The sequence below is a fragment of the Peromyscus maniculatus genome, chromosome X, assembly GCF_049852395.1.
Source record: "Peromyscus maniculatus bairdii isolate BWxNUB_F1_BW_parent chromosome X, HU_Pman_BW_mat_3.1, whole genome shotgun sequence".
NCBI classification, from domain to species: Eukaryota; Metazoa; Chordata; class Mammalia; order Rodentia; family Cricetidae; genus Peromyscus; species Peromyscus maniculatus.
Genome location: NC_134875.1, coordinates 116,649,017 through 116,667,871, shown reverse-complemented (window position 1 = coordinate 116,667,871; position 18,855 = coordinate 116,649,017). Strand labels below are relative to the sequence as shown.

General features: G+C 42.3%; 1 protein-coding gene across 4 annotated transcripts; it reads right to left on the bottom strand.

Annotated features, from left to right (window-relative positions):
• Positions 1–3,130: 3,130 nt before the first annotated feature.
• Piga (phosphatidylinositol glycan anchor biosynthesis class A) lies at positions 3,131–18,423 on the bottom strand. 4 transcript variants are annotated; one of them, XM_042269113.2, is made up of 7 exons: positions 18,347–18,423; positions 16,622–16,761; positions 14,299–15,078; positions 9,729–9,861; positions 8,691–8,823; positions 8,348–8,554; positions 3,131–5,467 (listed from the first exon to the last, which is right to left on the bottom strand). In XM_042269113.2, exons 3-7 carry the CDS (start codon positions 15,014–15,016, stop codon positions 5,201–5,203), a joined length of 1,458 nt encoding a protein of 485 aa, XP_042125047.2. In that variant the 5' UTR covers positions 15,017–15,078; positions 16,622–16,761; positions 18,347–18,423; the 3' UTR covers positions 3,131–5,200. The 4 variants fall into 4 exon arrangements, with proteins under 4 accessions (XP_042125047.2, XP_042125051.1, XP_042125048.2 ...); XM_042269117.2 differs by having other exon boundaries at positions 14,998–15,078; XM_042269114.2 differs by lacking the exon at positions 16,622–16,761 and having other exon boundaries at positions 18,347–18,397.
• Between the last annotated feature and the right edge of the window lie 432 nt (positions 18,424–18,855).

Below are 18,855 nucleotides of genomic sequence, written 5' to 3'. Positions count from 1 at the left end.
GCTCTAGTTCCTGGTCCTCATGCCTTAGATACCTTTCTGCCTCCTGCCATCACTTCCTGGGATTAAGGGCATGTGTCACCATGCCTGGCTGTTTTCAGTGTGGCCTTGAACTCACAGAGATCCAGACAGATCTCTGCCTTTTGAATACTAGGATTAAAGTTGTGTACGCCACCATTTTCTGGCCTCTATGTCTATCTAGTGGCTGGTCTGTTCTCTGACCCCAAATAAGTTTATTAGGGTGCACAATATTTTGGGGAACACAATATCACCACAGACAACCAAGGACAGCCCTCAGAGAAAGCCAAAGGACAATTTTAAGAGTCGAGTTTTTTTGTTGGGTTTTGCTTAATATTCTTTAGGTATGAGTATTTTGCCTATATGTATATATGTGCACACATGAGTGCCTGGTGTGTGTGGAAGTCAGAAATGGGTGTTGAGGGACTGGAGAGATGGCTCAGAGGTTAAGAGCACTGGCTGCTCTTCCAGAGGTCTTGAGTTCAATTCCCAGTAACCACATGGTGGCTCAAACCATCTGTAGTTAGATCTGGTGCCCTCTTCTGGCCTGCAGACATGCAGGTAGAACACTTGCATACATAATAAATAAATCTTTAGAAAAAAAAAAAAAGAAATGGGTGTTGAATCCTTCAATTGTAGTTACTGATGTCTGGAAGAACAAGTGTTCTCTCTCATCAGCTGAGCCATCTCTCCAACCCCAGAGCAGTCCCCCCCCACCCCAGACAGGGTTTCTCTGTGTAGCTTTGTACCTTTCCTGGAACTCGCTCTGTAGCCCAGGCTGGCCTCAAACTCACAGAGATCTGCCTGCCTCTGCCTCCCGAGTGCTGGGATTAAAGGCGTGCACCACCACCGCCTGGCCCCAAAAGCAGTTTTTAAATAAATGCTTTAGGTCAAAAATATGAGTTTCGGGGCTGGAGAGATGGCTCAGAAGTTAAGAGCACTGCTTGTTCTTCCAGAGGTCCTGAGTTCAATTCCCAGCAACCACATGGTGGCTCACAACCATCTGTAATGAGATCTGGTGCCCTCTTCTGGCTTGCAGGGATATGTGCAGACAGAACACTGTATACATAATAAATAAATGAATCTTTAAAAAAATATGAGTTTCTCCAGCAAATTAGAATAACTATCTCTATAAGAACTAACATAGCCAACTTTTCTTTTTTTGTTGTTGCTTGTTTATTTATTTATTTTTGAGACAGGGCTTCTCTGTGTAACAGCTCTGGACCAGGCTGGCAGAGTCCCCTTGCCTCTTAAGTGCTGGCATAAAAGGCATACACCACCATGCCCAGCATAATGTCTCCAAAACCTCTTAAAGGTATCTCCTGGGGGACAAGACTGTCCTCCACCTTCCAGTGGATCCCCACTGAATCATAGCAATATATACAATAAAGAACAAAATTAACTTCCCTAAGTCCTGTAAAATACAAATCCTATGTAGAATGTTAATTTGTCTGATTCCATATTTAAAAATCCAGCCAGAGACTGACGAGTTAGTTCAGTTAGTCAAGTGCTTGTCTTTCAGGAACGAGGACCTCAGTTCTATCCCCAGAAACCATGTTAAAAGGTGCCATGTCCTTCTAATCCCAGCACTGAGGAAGCAGAAACAGGCAGATGTCTGAGGTTTGCTGGCCAGCCAGCTTAATCTGCTTGGCGATTCCCAGCTCAGCAAGACACTCTTGTCACCAAAAAGAGGGATGAGTGACAGCGGAAGGCCTGATTCCAAACAGGACATCTAGATCACTCCAAGGTTCAGGGCACATGGAAGAAGAGGAGGCAGAAAGAATGCAAGAGTTGGAGGATGGGGGGTGTGCTGCAAAAAAACGATGCCTTCTGGACATGACCACTTCTCTCGGGAACCCACCACAGTTGTGGTTCCCTGCGCAAAATGGAGCCCATCAACATTCCATTCCGACACCAAGCCAGGTAGGAGGGGCTCAGGATGAACCCCCCCCCCAAATTTTGGCAGTCAATGGTTGCTGGGGAAGGGACGCCATTTTGTTCAGTGGTACAGCCACTGATAAATTGCCTGTGTGCCAATAAATACCTTCTCACCCACACTCTTACAAACAAGTCTCATTTTAAAAAAAAAGACATGAAAGGAGGAAGATTTGGCAAGAAGGCTTTCAGTGGGAAAGGAGGGGAAACGAGAGGGTAATGAAGGGCATGGAAACAACTGAAATTCGTTATTGAGATGTATGAAACAGTCACATAAAAATAAACATTTTTAAAATCTCCCTGAATTCTATTTGTCAAAGAATCCAGGGCATAATAAAATATTCTACTCTCCTTTTTTTTAACTGGATGCTTGTGGAATGACACCAGACATTGTCAACCTCTACACAAACATGCACACAAATGTGCACTGGGACCCACCCACCCCCAACCCAGCCACTGGACAACCTCATTTTAGATCAGGCCGCCTGGGAGCTGGAGAGATGGCTCAACAGTTAAGAGCACTGACTGCTCTTGCTGAGAACCCGAGTTCAGTCCGCAGCACCCACACAGAGGCTCATAACCATCTATACCTCCAGTTCCAGGAGATCAAACACCCTCTTCTGGCCTCTGGGGGCACCATGTATGCAAATGTTGCAGACATACATGCAGACAAAACACTCATACACACAAAATTTTAAGATATAAAAAAAATGTTAAAAGGAGATCAAGCTACCTTCCTTTGTGAGAGAAATCTGAACATGAATGAAAATAACTGCTTACCACCACTCCTAACCCAGAGTGGGGAACGATAAGCCCTGTAAATAAAGTCAAAATTCAAACTTCTCTTAAAACAGCTGGCAACATACAAAGTAAAATTACGTAGTTCACACACACAATAGTGTGTGGATGTATTCATTTGCCTTCTGTGATAACTAACAGGGAAAAACAAGGGCTTATTGGAATCAGGAAACAAAGGTACAATTGAACTTGCTATTTCAAGAATACAAAAGAGCATATATTCTAGAAATAAAAGATGACAGAGTGGTGCATCAGACAAAGGACACTTCCTGTTTTAGCAAGGGACCAAGCAACACATTAGATCTACTCAAAAAAGGGGAGGGGGGGGGCGTTCCACAAGGAAAAAACATCCTGTCCACAAAATAAGACAAACTGAGAAAACTACTAAAAGATGGTTCTCATCTTTATTATTGGACTCGAGCATGTTTTAACAGACCGGTTTCATGTGTGTGACTGCAGCATCAAAAGAATACAGTGTCTTTTCAACAAATGCCTCATCCATGTTAATTTCACTTTTAAATAATTATGAGTAGCAGCGTGGAACAGTGTTTCCACATACTGACCAGTGCAACATTGACAGTTATAATTAAGGTATCCAGGAAGCCTGAAAATGAATTCTGTCACACAAATACGTTTATTTTCACTTATTCAAAAAAAGGAAAACAATTTTAATTCATAAATTACACATTTACACACAAGAGCAAATTACTTTTCAATTCTATTTTTTTTATCTTAAATAAAGAACAATTGAAGCATTCAGTGATAATTTTGGCAAAAACTAGAAGCAAACAAACATACAAGAAGAAACAGTAGTGTAGAATAAATAAAGCCAAGTGTTAACATGTCTCAGTCTACCATGAATATTGGCACTGTTTGCTAGATGTACATCTGTCTCAATGCATAAAGATTTGAGGAAGACTCAACAGTTTGGACCAGGTCATTTGTCTCCAATAAAAGAAGCCCTAACTTCTGTATTTTAAAAATGACTCTCTAGCGTTTGTCTTTTCATATACACAAAACACAAATATATCTCTTTTATATCAGTGGCAACCACGTAATAGGCATGTGAAGATACTCTTTAAAAAGTTTTGCAAATGTCGTCCTTAAAAAATCCTGTACAGAATCACAATACTGACAGAATCGAATGCCCACAAGCGCCTTGCTGCTTTTATTTCAGTCCTTTTCCCACAAAACCCATGCAAAAGAGTTCAAAGCATTATTAATACTTATCATAGGTAACTTGGGATTAAACAACCCATGGCTCTGGATGCCTGGGACTCCGACTGAGACATTCCACCCACAAAGAGACTGCGTGCTCTGACATCTTTCAGACTTGATACTCTATAAATAAACCACCCTGGAGGCAAACCTCTCCACACACTGGCAATACTTATCAGAAATCAGCTAGGCCATAGTGATGGCGAGGGAGTTCCATCCAGAAGAGAGGATAGCAGCTGCGTTGGAGATGGCACACCCCGTCTGTTCTGCTCAGAAACCACAAAGGGTGTTTACAGGGACTAACCAGGGCACTACAAAAGCAGAGGGTGAGCCTGCACTAGTGTCAACAGTGGTATCGGTCCGTAGAACTTAAAAAGCAACATTTCTTTACACACACACACACACACACACACACACACACACACACACACACGCACACACGCACACTCACACACGCACGCGCACACACACACTCACATGCACACACACACGAGGACAAGGGCTCTTCCTAGGAGAATGCATAAAACAGGTTCAGAGAGGTACTTGGAGTACGCCAGTGATGACTTCTTCCTGCCATTCACTCGCTTGAGCAGTGTGGCATGTTCGCTGTCTTACCACTTCTTGTTTACTAGTCCTTAGTCTCAGCAACCATCTAGTTCAACTTTCATATGTAGCAGATACACAAACATGCTGGCAACCACAGATGGTCTTGCTCAAGAAATCAGATTCCCTGTAACCCTTGAGTGGACCCAGTAAGGGTCTGAGAACATGACTTCAATGTCCAATGAAGGATACATGAACTTGACTTAAAACAGTTTACCTAACTGTTATACCTCCCTAAAGAAAGCTTGTAAACATCTGGTAAATATGAATTAATGGTATAACGTTAAAAACTGGCCAAAAAAGATCCAGAAACATTTGGCCTTTCAGCACCCAAGGCTCCCAAAATATAATGTTAAAACATGTCTGCAAGAGGGATCTGAGTAATCTGAAAAAGGTCATACCTGAGTGGCTAAACCGTTCTCCCCCAAATTTTTAAGAAGTGCAAGGAGTTTCCACACTCAGGAATTGCATAATTGTTTATCTTTCTTCAAAAAACAAAAATAGTGAATGATACAGAGGTAGCGTAATTTACTAAACCAACTTTGAAACCCAAAAACAAAAGAGCAAGGTAATTTTCAAATGCTAACAGGAGTATGGCAAGTGCCTAGGACTTGTGGACTTGGGCTTGCTTCTACCTGCTTTTGGATACCTTATCATTCTCATCTCTTTTCTTATCACGTGGACATGGATGAGTCCAGGCTCCCCTTGGCCCAGTAGCATCCACCGCAACATCAATGACAGAGTCTGGAGTCATCCATTGCAGGAAAATGAGGAAGAGATAGCTAAACACTGCCAGCAAAGCAAAAATGTAGCCTGTCACTGGGCCACAATGAGAGATGAGCCTGTTCAATCTCTTGTGCATTGGCAACACAGTTTCCTTCGACACACGCTCGTACACCTGGAAGAGAGAAGGTGACAGTGAGCTCTCTGAGCCACCACATGCCTGTACCAAAGGGTGAGCCATGACCCGCACTGACCAGGAGCATCTGGCAAACACGTGTTGAGAGAATCACTCACGTTTGCTGTCATTTAGCACAGTGCTTACCATTGACTTAATTCTGGGCTAAACACTGAGTGACACAGAGAACAGGTGACAGTCAGCTGACTACCGGAATGTCAAAGTCCTATAAGGTTGGAAGACGTTTTTTGGCAGGCACACTGTTGAGCTGGGCCAATGCCTTGACAGGGTAAAGAAAGCTCTCACTAACCCTGGCAGACGGCACACACAATCACAGCACTGTACTGAGGAGGGCTGGAGACGCTAGAGAAATGGCTTCTACGTTGCAAGGAAAGCAGGAAGAAGATGCTGAGCGGCAGAGTAGGTGAAAATAACGGTAAGGAAAACAAAGGACTGTGCTAAGAACTGGGAGTTGATGCCTTGCTTTGTAAACCACTGCTGATCCCGCATCCTGAAAACAACGTTAGACATGCAAACTTGTCTCCGTGGGGATTGGAGAAAATCACAATGGACAGTGAACAGAGCAAGCTCTTCTGGAGGTGGGTGGCCTTCGAAAGACACGATGCATATTCATCTAGCTCTTCTACCCTGGGGACATTTTAAGTATAAACATTTTAGTCAGAATGATGTTGAGAAACTGAGGCTGGTGGATTGTAACTAAAATAAATAAAAATTAAGAAAACAAAATAGAAGTTCCTTATAGCAGAAATGCTTAACTTTTGTTTGGAGACAGGGTTTTATGTAGCCCAGGTTGGCCTCAAACTCATTAGGTAGCTGAGGACGGCCCTGTCACTGCCTCCAGAATGCTGGGATGACAGGTGTGTACCACCATGGCCAACTTCCCAATTTACTTTTCAATCAATGTTCTAAACAACCCAGCCAAATTAAAAGGAGTTGAAAGGATCAAAATGTCCATGAGGTAAAAGACAAAATAACTTGTCTGTCCATCTTCACTTGAGGTCAATTAACTTATTATCTTAAGTAATAAATAATTTATGACAATAAAGAGAACATAATTATTATTATAAATGAGGATTAACTTTTTTCTGTTTGTCTGGCTCTTTGAGATAGGGTAGCACAGAACTAGCCTGGAACTCACTTGACTGCCTAGGTTGGCCTGAAAGTTGTGGTCATCCTCCTGCCTCAGACTCCCAAGTGTAAATCACCATGCCCGACTGGATTTTTTTCCTTTTTCTTTTTTTTTTTCTTTCCTTTTCTTTTGCAAATATGTACTGTAAATTAGCCGAGAATATAAAAGAAAACATATAAGATGTTTTCCTATTACCTCAAAGCAAAACTACAAGAAAAGTATTATTACAAAAATGCTACTTGGAGCCTTTAACACAGGCTGGTAAACTGCCATCACAGTTCTTTCCTGAGTCTCAGACTTGGGAGGTTTACATGATGACAAAGTCAAATCACAATTTACAGAGCTATGATTCCAAATCAGGGTGGAGTCTACGATCACCCAAAAAACCTGTCTGGCCAAATATTCCTGCCAACCATAATCCAAACTGCGTTTCTGTTCCACAAGGGACAAGTCAGAATCTAAGGAGTGGTTAGGGAGGTAAGGGGACAGAAAAACGGAGGACGTAGTCTGAAGAAGCTAGCCACGTGATTCTGACATGCACCCCCCCACTCAGTCCAACTTCCAGAAGGAAAAAATAATGGTAACTATTTTCCTAAGCTGATATACCTCTCCAGTCAAAGTTATGTCTGTTTCCAATACCTCTTATGTCACTGAAGCATATAGCATATGCCCATTTTTAAATGAGAACTTGTATCTCAAACCAAGAGTCTCCAGGATGGAAATCTTCTGAATTTAACACCAAATGCATAAAGCCTGAGTCTAAACTATTGACCCTTTTCATGCTCCACTCAACCGTCTTTCTGGTACAGGGTTTATTTGTTTGCTTTTTTTTCTTTTCTTTTTTTCTTTTTTCCGAGACAGGGTTTCTCTGTGCAGCCTTGACTGTCCTGAATCCAGATCTGTAGACCAGGCTGGCCTCGAACTCACAAAGATTTCACCTGCCTCTGCCTCCCAAGTACTGGGACTAAAGACATGCACTACACCCCCCTGCTGGTACAGGATTTCTATATACTAAGAAAGTAAGTTGTTTCCTTCAGCTTGGCATGTGGTAACATGAGGAATGAGGCAGAAGTAGACACAAGGGGACTTAACAGATGAGATTGAGTAGAATAAACATTACAGCATCCCTACAACTGTCCTCTCTAAGAGGATCTGTCAATCCTGTGTGTGGCTTCTTGGAATTTCGCTGTGGCTTCTTCCTTACCGGTGATCATTTGCTCTTAATTTCACATATATCATGAATTCTAAAACAGTGTCAATCAGCCTAAAGTTATGACAATCCTTTCTGGCAGAGTATCATCAGTCATCAGGAAAAGGGCTACCAGAGTTCTGGGAAGTATTCTGAATCAGCATTCACAATTTGGAACCAGCACTGCAATCACCTACCCATTTCCTAACAGAACAATAAACAGCTCCAACACAATGATTTACTTCTCTTTTTGCCTCTGACTGCTGCCACTTCTAGAAACGTTTGTGACTTCTTTAGAAAGAGCTGAGTGAGACTAGACTGTGTTGGTACTATTTTTAGAGGCCAGGGCAGTGAATGATGTAGAAAATCAGCCAAGCACGTGCACCAAATCTGGTGCAAAAATAATAATAATTCTTTTCCATTTGGGAGGGCTCATACCCTTAAACCAAAAGGCAAGGGGCAACCCTGTGTGTGAAGAGAAGCAAATGTGTGTACAAAACATCAAGGAATTCGGACAATCTTTTCTCAACACGTGACATACTTTTTCAGTTCTCTCCGCCACATTCCGCCAGGTGTAGAAAGCCTTTACTACATTGTGGATATTTTCTGGAGCTGGCAACGTCCCCGACTTCACTTGGAAAATAGCTTTTTCCAGGCCTTCACACAACGATTTTACTGAAGGCTCACATAAAATAATAAGATTTTCCGGAAGGACTTCAGGAATCCCACCAACCTTCGTGCTGACAACCTTAAAAAGACCAGAGAGAGTACATAATTCACTGTAATCATTTCCCAGGAAAAGCAAAAGACCAAGCTAAAAAATAACAATTTGGCATGTACTACAAATACAGAATCCCACAAGAGAAGCCCTTAAAGTGTTTTACCTGCAAACCACAACTGGCGGCTTCCACGATGGCCATGCAGAATGCTTCAGTGAGGGAGGTGTTGAGAAAAATGTGTCCTTGAACTAAGACATTTCTAACATCCTTGTGTTCTAAAGCTCCCAAAAGTTGCACCCTAATTTTTGCAATGAGAGGGAGAGAAAGGTGTAAAATTTAAAAAAAAAAAAGTCATGCCACAAAAGGAATTTAATTCCTAAGCTAAGTCTATTATTTATATTACTTACTGGTACTGATGTTTCCTACCTGAAAAGACTAGATATGGCCAAACACCAATGTAATAGAAACAACCTTAGAAACCTATTGTGTTACAGCTCATACAATGCAATTTCATCTTCTCCAAAACTAGTTTGGGTTTAATGAATATTAAGTTTTTGGTTTTCTTCAAGACAAGGTCTCGCTATGCAGCCCTGGCTGTCCTGGAACTCACCTACCCATTTACTAACTCTGTAGACCAGGCTAGCCTCAAACTCAGAGATCTGCCTGCCTCTGTCTCTTCCTCCCAAGTGCTGGCATTAAAGGCATGAGCCACTACACCTAGCTAATGAACACATTAATGACAAAACCATAATTAAATGTTAAAAGCGTCATTTCTAAGTGGGAAACTAACCTTTTTAAAATCAGCACTTCCCATAACATACACTGTGTGTTATAGTAATTACGAAGGAAAAGATATGTCCGAACCTGTATGTGTACAGCAATTTCCATGACTGGATCATGACACTTAAACCACACACAAGATGGCTTGGAAACCTGCAACCATTTCCAACCAAAGTTCTCCCCCAACCCCTATGCCTCTCATCATGCCTCCAACACCTGCCCCCCAGTCAATATTCAACTAACAGACAAAAGTTGTGTATTCTATAAGCTCTCTGATTTGATATAAACTCCCAAAAACATGCCTTATATTTGTATGCTCCTTATAAGCAGAAGCAGGAGCACACCTAAGTCAGGCATGCAGTCAAAAGCAGACACAAACAGCTGCCCTTTTCACACCCACAATGCCTGGGGAGCCGTTAATACCTGTCATGTAGTTGGTATCTTTCCCGCACTTCTTCCAAAATGATTCTCTTTGGTCCCTCTCCTCCAATTAGGAAATTTAATTCTTGATATTTCTGACAGAGTTCAGGTATTATACCACTAAGCAAATCAGTCCCTGAAATTATAAAGTTGAATATTGGAAATATTAATATTTTTCACATTTAACAAACTCCGAGTCCCAGAGAATCCACTTGTTTTAAGTATCAACTACAGCTAGCCTCTTTGAAGTAGACAAGCCAAGCCTCTTAAACTTTTCCCAGAAGGGGGGAATTATTTACAACTGCTATTGGTTCCCAAGAGTTACAACACTTGAAGATTCAGGTTCTGACAGGCATTGGTACTGCTACATACCCAAGTCATGAGCAACCCTGCTGCAGCTCTGTATCCTTTAAGCCATTCACTTGTTCATATCGCCTACTTCGAAAACGGTGTTTAAGATAGCTAAGGTTTGTCAGCTTTCTCCAGAGCACACAGCTGACTAGAAATCTAGGTCTCAGTCCAGCTCTTTATTTTTTTAAAACCAGTCCACCCTCTTATCCTGGCCTAGTAAATGCAGAGACATATATATCTAAAGTCCAAAGTCTCCAGCTATAAAAATCAACAGGACTATGATTCCACTTTCTGCAGCAGGAAAGGGCTAAGCAATGGCTTTAGCTCCTGCCTTCAGTTTGTTAAGACTGCAGTTTATACAGAGAATTTCAGAATGAACAGCAGTGAATGAAGGTGGCAGGGCCTGGGCTGGAAGATCATTATCGTCCATAGGCCTATGGCTATATCTTTCTTTTGTTTTTAAAAAAGAAAATGGTTTTCATATAATATGTAAGCACGATCTCAGGAGACAGAAAGCAACAGAGTAAGTCACAGCCTACTGGCATAAAGAGCAGCTAGCTAATGCTACAGCAATGCTGACTCTATTTGGGAACTTAGTTCATCAACAATTACAAACCATACATTCAAAAGCAAACATGAAATAATCTATTGAGCTGAGTTATTCAATTAAAATATGCACACACATAAATTTGCATATGCACACAAACCACATTTTTTCCCATCAATCTTCCTCAAAATAAGCACAGTGGGAGAACATAGGTTCACGTGGATTTTCTTTTCTTTTCTTTATAGATTACAAACCCACCCCTTCTTTAATATTGTGTGAATAAGGCGGATAATGATGAGTCCCTACAGACTCTCATTGAGTGTTCTTTTGAGCCAGCTAAAAGTAACAACCAGATGCTGGGTGTGGTTTGTCATTACCCAGTCACACCACCCTAGCAAACACTCGGGCAGTTCCCCCACTGTACGAACAGTCTGGCTCTACACTCTCAGAATGGCTGTCCACTGATTGATTAGGGACCCAGAGAAGTGACTTTCCAGATAAAGGAAATTCCTTTATTCTTTACTTTGAGATATTGACCATATAGATAAAAATACCCGTTCCCTGTATCTGACTTCTTTGGGGACATTTTCTGCTCTACGCTTCTATCTGACAAGCAAAACCATAACAAAATCACTTCTTCCACAGATTCTTTCCTTTATAAGAAATTTAGCTTTGGCTATTGTGAGGTTCTGAAGGTGCCTGTGTCTCTGGAAGCTGTCAGAATTTAGTCACTTTGTGGAACCACCAATGGATTTTCAATGATTATATACACCAAAAAAATCGATTCAGACGTAGGTTTCCTGAATGAAGAAGGCTTCCCACTTGCTATCTTTGTTTCAAGTCTATACACATCGACCGGATAACCAGGAAGCAGCTTAGTACCACTTAACACTCAGCTTCCCACCCTTTCTCCCTTTCCCTCCTTTAAAAGAGAATATTAGGTGCCCATTCTTCATACAAGAAAAGATGGATTAATCATTAAAGATACCTACAATGGCTACATTTATGGAACTGACTATATTCACAATCTACATAATACTCGGTTATTTAATCCTGACAAAAACCTCATACGAAGCGAAGCCAGCGACTACCATTGATGCTTTATTATAGTACTCTAGGAATAAAGCAGGTTTTCCCTCCTCACTCTATAACAAACAAACCAAACACAACCAACAAGCTTATTCTGGCTAGATTCTAACAGAAAACACACCACACAAAAGACTACTGGTCACCACATTCACACAAAACAGACAAAAAAAACAACCCAAAAAACTCTGATTCAAATTGACTTTAAAGCACAGTCCAACCATGCTTCAAAGAATGTTCAGATCTGTTCTAGGATAACAATGGCCAGACTGTGGCAGGGTCACAGGGAGACCTTGACTCATGAGCGGGATTCGTTTGTGATCTGTTGCTTACTGTGTAACCTTGGGCAAGCTATTTCCCCTCTCTGAGAACTGTTTCTTTGTCTGTTGCATGCAGGTAACATCTACCCTACAGTTGTTGGGGCAAGTGCGGTACTGTCCCATGCACAGGCTTTATCAGCTGCAGAATACAAATGTTATGTTGTCGTTACCACTACAGCAAGCGGCTGGAGGTGCCTGCACATACAGAGAACAGTGGGGAACCCTGACTAGATGGAAGCGAGAAGGTACAGAAGGCAGTCTTCCTCCATGAAAGCTGGGCAAGGAGAACATGGCTCTATCCTTTGACATTACTTCATTGGCCCTTGAAAATCTGGTCCACTGAACATCTCCCAGGGGAATAATAGTATTAGGAAGGAATGGACCATAATATAACTACTCGCGTTTGAGCTACAGACGTGACCATTGCTCCTCATGTAACATTTGGCAGGGTGCCTGGCCTATGGAGAAGGTTCAGTATATCTGTTGAATTATTGAATTGAAAACAGGAAGGGCTATACTTTGACTCCAGTGTAGCTAGCTCTGAAGGTTAATACCACATTAATAAGATAAAGTAACACATTTAACCTTTATATGAGTAGTTGTGCTGATTTTCAATCATACATGCCATTGTATTTTCTCATCCATCTCACCAAGGTAAGCTATTTGATTAAAAAAATAATTTGGGCAAAGTTTTGAAGTTATAATAAATACATCACCAGTATCCCAGAAGGGGTGCAGAATACAGAATTCCATTCACAACAGCTTGATTAAACAGCAAGACATGATTTCCTTTATCCCAGAAAATGTAATTGAGTCCAAGTTTTCTAACAAACTTCCACTTAAGGGGGTTGTCCAGAACTACTACAGTCATCACCTATACTGACCACTGTCAACTCCCAGATACGCTGCTACACGACAGAGCATAGCCTGCTGGCATTTCTCCACAAAGTCATCTTGCACCCATTCTCCTTATGACTGTACTGAATAATTTAATTAAATATCACAGCAGCTGACAAGTTTCTACAAAACCTAAATAGTTTGAAAGAGCCAATAAATGAATGCCCAAAAAAAGGCCTTGCCAGATGAGAGGTGACCTAAACTGGAGAGTAAAACTGAGAAAAAAAATGCCAAATCCAGCACAGTGTTTCAAACATTTCAGTCCCCCTCCTTTAAAGGAAACCCAGAGCAACTGCGCAAGATGGCGCAGCCAGAATCAGTGAGCTGATCCTCGAATCCTACAGCTCTAAACCAAGCTCCCTACAATTCAGCATGTGCTCAAATGTTTTAAATTCGAACAATTAAGGGGAGCATGTAGTATTTGTTACTGACTCCCCACCCCACAAACCTTCAATGCTATTTCTGACTACTGGACAGCTTTTCAAATACCACCGGGAGACCACTTCTATGGTAAGAAGCAGGTTGCTTCACATGTGTAATCAACACAAATGCTACAGTGGGGACTGTGAGTGCTGCGGAAATGTAAAAACCAGCAACAAGAACAAAATACTCCTGAGGGATAACAGAAGGCGGAGGTGGAGTATAAGCTAGGCAAAGGTCTTTATGAGAGTTGTCTCGGATCCTTCACAAAGTTCCTGTTGTGATCTAAACAAACAAACGCTGTTGCAGAGCTAACAAGTGACCTATCTTTGATCAGCAAGAGGCCACCTTCTCCTTTCTTTACCACTTGACTGCTGATATCAATGCTTTGCAGATGACCAGATAAAAGCAGCAAGCCACAGAACAGCTATGTGCCCCGAAAGGCCTACTGATTCTGAACAATGTGTACAGATATACAAAAGACAAGAAGTTGCCAATGAAAATAGTCATCATGGCCATCTCTGAATAAAATGGTCATAGATGTGCTATGTGAGCTTCGAAAACATCTGCAATTAAGAAACCATTACTTCTGCAATCAAAAAGAAAAGGCCACAGAGCACATTCTGTTCTGACTACCTGTGCGGGGCTCCTGAACTTCTACAAAGAAATAACTGATTACAGGACATGAGGTAAATGCTTTTTGTTGTTGTTATTGTGGTTCAGTAACCATTACAACCTCAAAGGTTGGGGCAGCATTCGTAGCCACTCTATATGTTTCTCTTCTTAGATACATAAACTTGATATCCAACCTTCCCTTGCAATAGTTACAAGGCATTATAAAGCTACCACACAAAATGAAAAGGCAAGCAATCGTTATATACAAGTATTGAACAGTGTTCTACAAGGAATAAAAAAAAAGTCGTCAATGCAAATAGAGCTACTATTTCATTACCTTTTCTGTAAACAAGTCTGCTGACAACAACAATAGTTATTAGACTATCATGCCTCCTAAATGGCTCTGGAGTGAAGTCAGTAGGATCTACAGCGTTAGGAATGACGGACACTATTTCAGGATTCAGTGCTGCTCTTAGTACAGTGTTTTCCTTACTAGTGTAAGAGACACAAATGATGTGGTTTGTGTCACAGAGAGACACAGTTAGAAGCTTGTTTGTAAGCACCGAGCTGACATCAGCAAATCCAAAAAGGGAATGGTCCGTGAAGACTGTCTGAAGCCCCATTGTCTTGGCGTGGAAGAGAGCATCATGGGCCATGGCAGAAAAAGAACTGTGGGAATGGATTATGGTAACTCTCTCCCGGACAAATATGTACCTGAGCAATGGCAGACTGTGGAAGAGAGTTGTGGCTGTAGATTGGTTGTACATGACTCTGAGAGGCAAGTAATAAACTTTGAGGCCATTGGTGAGGTAACGGACACCCTTTCGATTTCCGTAAGCATGGGTGATAATTATGACCTTGTGCCCCCTCTCAATGAGGCACTGAGAGAGCTGGTAAATGTGGCTCTCCACACCTCCCATGTTTGGGTAGAAAAAGTCAGACACCATGCATATATTGTGGGTGCAGGTCCTATTGGTAGAAAGACTTCGAGGGCTAAATCGGGACGGCGTCACTGAGGGAGGCCGGCCATGCCCACCTCGTCTTCTATTGGCCATGCTGAGGTGGTTCAGGCATCAGTTCTCAGAGCAAGCCAGTTAAGAAACGTGTCTTCCATCACCTGAATGAGAAAAATAGGACATCAGCTCAAAGCCACATCCCATTTCATATTCCAAATCCTGTTAGAAATAGTTTTAATGTTAAGGCATCTTTTAGAGCGTTCCCCCTAAATTTATTTATTTGACAACATTGACTTGCTTAGCATGGTGACGTGTCATATGACCAAAACTAAATTCTATGATGTGTTAACTGAGCTAGGAAACTGGTACATTTCAAATGTTAGGACATCGTGCACAATGGTTTGCCACAGTACCAAACCAATTCTTTCCAATAATAAAACATACAAGCATATATTTCCCACCTCCTTTTATCACTTTATCAGCTTCTACTTACTAAGTCACTATATATCCGACACTACACAGACTAAGAGTTTTCTATATGTTACCGTAGTCTAGTTGACACATCCAAACAAAGAATCAATTCTATAATGTAAATGCAAAATCTAAAGCTTAAAGAAGTTAGAGGGAACACAATGCCATAGTGATCCTCTCTACCCACATTTTTTTAAATCCGAGTTTTATGTATGTAGCTCACACTGGCCTTGAACTCCTGATATTCCTAGTCTGACTCCTGAGGACTGGCATTAGAAGCGTGTACCATCGCACTCCAGAATCTCCCTTGCACTTGGACTATTTAAGCCATAGGACATAGTAGAAGTGACACACAAATCTTTGACACCGGCCTACAAAAGGTCTGATGGCTTTCACTTCTGTAGTTACCACGTAAGTCATGCAACTACTGGTCTAGAAGGACATGGGGGAAGCCAGGAATGCTGGTGCACACCTTTTAGCCCAGTACTCAGGAGGCAGAGGCAGGTGCATCTCTGTGAGTTCAAGGCCAACCTGGTCTACAGAGTGAGTTCCAGGACAGCAAGAGCTACACAGAGAAACCCTGTCTCAAAAAAGACAAACAAAACAAACAAAAAAAGAAAGAAAGAAAGAAGGAGAAAGACATGGAGGAGACAATGAAGAGAAGCTTACAAGCTACATGGAGAGAGGTAATGACCTCGCCATCTCTACGCCCTTACCCACGCCCAATCTCTAGACAGACTATTAGCTAAACTATTAGCAGCAGCCTTCCCCGTCGACCCCTGAAAAGAATCACAAAAGTACCACTAGTTAAGTCTAGTAGCAGATTCCAGAATTATGAAAAAGAGCAAAAAGACTGTTGTTTTCTAGCGCTATCTTTTGTTCTGGTTTGTGAGGCAAAAAAAGATACTAAAACAGGCTAGGTTCTGAACCTATTTAAACCAACACAGTGTCTATTTTTATAAACAAAATTTTACAGGAACATGGCTTGCTCATTCATGTGAATGGCTACTTCTATGCTACAATGCAGAATGGCTTTGAAAGAGATCATATGACCCACAGAGCCTAAAATATTTACCATCTGGCTCTTCACAGAAAATGTGCTGATGGCCGCTGCACAGCTTAGCCAGCGATCCAGTTCATCCCATAAGGTTCTGCTGGTTAGCTCTGTGGTTTCCACTCAAATATATCTAGAGCTAGAACTTTCTTTTTGAGAGCACCCTCTTCAAGTGTTACCTGGAGCGCATTCTGCGGACAATCCAGTTTCTCCTTCCTTATTCAAGGATGCTGAGACTCAAGCTGCCCCCTTCTCTTTTCTGAACCTCTTTTAGTTATGTAGCCTTCCCGCCATGAGGGCGCTCCTTTCAGTGCAGACTCTGAAAAGAAAGATAGAACTGGGCATGGGATGCATGTGGGGCTCTTTCCTACATTTACGGTAGAAAATGTTTTTCTCTTTCTTCTTTTCTTTTTCTTTCTTTCTTTCTTTTTTTTTTTTTTTTTTTTTTTTTTTGGTTTTTGGAGATGGGGTTTCTTTATGTATCTCTGGCTGTCCTGGAACTCGCTCTGTAGACCAGGCTCGAACTCACAGAGATTCACCTGCCTCTGCCTCCTTGGTGCTGGGATAAAAGGCATGCGCCACCACCACCACCTGTTGGAAATGTTTTTTTTAGGAGTCTCCTTAAGCTATGCTGATATGAAACGTTAATACAATATTCAGTTCTATAGATGCTTACACTTTTAACGCTAGAGCCTTGGAGATCTGGCAAAAATCCTCCTTAGCTGAGATCTACAAGGCTGCAAGAACTCAATGGAGAATTACTATCCTAAATGCTGAGTTTCAGGTCTCACCTGCAAACTATGTGTCAATTTTCTCCAACAAATTCATCTACACTTAAAATATTCTCGGAAATACAATGTGGGGAGGCAAGGGAGGAACATGGACTTTGGAGGCAGAGGGTTGAGGGTTTCAGAGCAGGTAAGACTAGGCTACATGGCAGGGGGACTCTGTCACATAAACTGGAAAAAGAAGAAAACAGAGAAGATCGAATTTGTAACCAATAAATAATGAAAGCAAAATAATATCAAGCTTGCAGAAAAAAGGAAAGCCTCAAGTTAACACTTTTAAGTGGCTAATGCTGTTCTACTGCAGTGTGGCATTTAAACCTGAACCTTTAGTCCTATTCAGTTTAAAGAAATGAATGATAAGGAAAACAGAAATAAAGAACCAACTGAAATTATCTGAAAGTCTGCCACTGACCTCCAATGTTCTGTTACGAGTCTGCCTGCCAGCAGGTTATCATCCTAAAATCTCTATTGCGTAAAATCTCAACATATTGCATACTCACTGAATCTTAGCTTCTATAGGTTAAGGGAGAGGCTGTAAAATCTACTGAATTCATAGAACAGAGGCTGTAAAATAAGGTGGATTCTCTCGAGCATTACAGGTTGAGCAATCTGTTCAACGTAAATGACAAAGTCAAGAAGACCTCAAAATTCTCGATCATGGCCAGGGAGCTCCCTTATTAGTAGAAGCTCCCGAGGAGCCTTAGACCGGGATCGGGCGGGGCTGAGGAATCAAGAGAACCGTACTTTAATCCAGTCCCAGGGCAGTGGACACTCCCTGAGTGGCAGTTGAGTGCACTAGAGCCAAAGAGAGGATCAGCCCGGGTTCAAAAGCCACCCCTCCAGGATCAGGCAAGGTCTGGCCAGACCCAAAGGGAGAAAAAAAAACGTCCTGAGGTTCCAGTCCCTCGCTCTGTTAAACTCAGCCTAGGAAGCGGCTCTGGCTCTCAATGAACCCTCAGCCCCATTCGACTCCGGAGACCCTCGGACCCGACTTCCGGGCCTCAGGCAGCGTGGGCTTCATCCCCTCCACAGCTTGTCATGCTCCTACAAGTACCGCACAAGCCCGTCTGGAAGAGCGGCTGAGCATTAGAAAGGATAGCCAAGACGCGCACTTACCCTCGAGTCCCATGGCCGCCTCTGTCCGGACCTCCCGCGGCTGTAAGCAGACTCCTGCCCCCCTGCTCCAAAGCACCAATCAGAAGCGTCCGCGACCCGGGCGCCGCGCCCCCTTGGTAGCCAATCACGCAGAGGTTCCGAATACACGTGGAAGATAGACACCCAGTCATTCCCAACTCTCCAGCGCCGGGTTGTAGCGTCAGCGAGCGCCGGAGCACGTCTCCCAAGAGCTACGGAAGGTCCCGGGCGTACGTACCCTAGTTGCCTAGTTACAGCGTCTCTTTTCAGGAAGCCCGCTCTCTCTGCACCTCCTTCCGGTTAAAGAGACTTAGGCGAGAAAGGCTCAGGGAACTCAGGGTCATGGTGTTTTATGATCAGTACCACAGCCAACTCAACCACGCTGGTTCTTATTACTCTGGCACGGTTGCTAAATGCAATAAACAAAAGTACACAGTTGAAAAAAAAAACAGCAAGTCAAAACGAAATTATGAACTTTGAATTTCAGATGT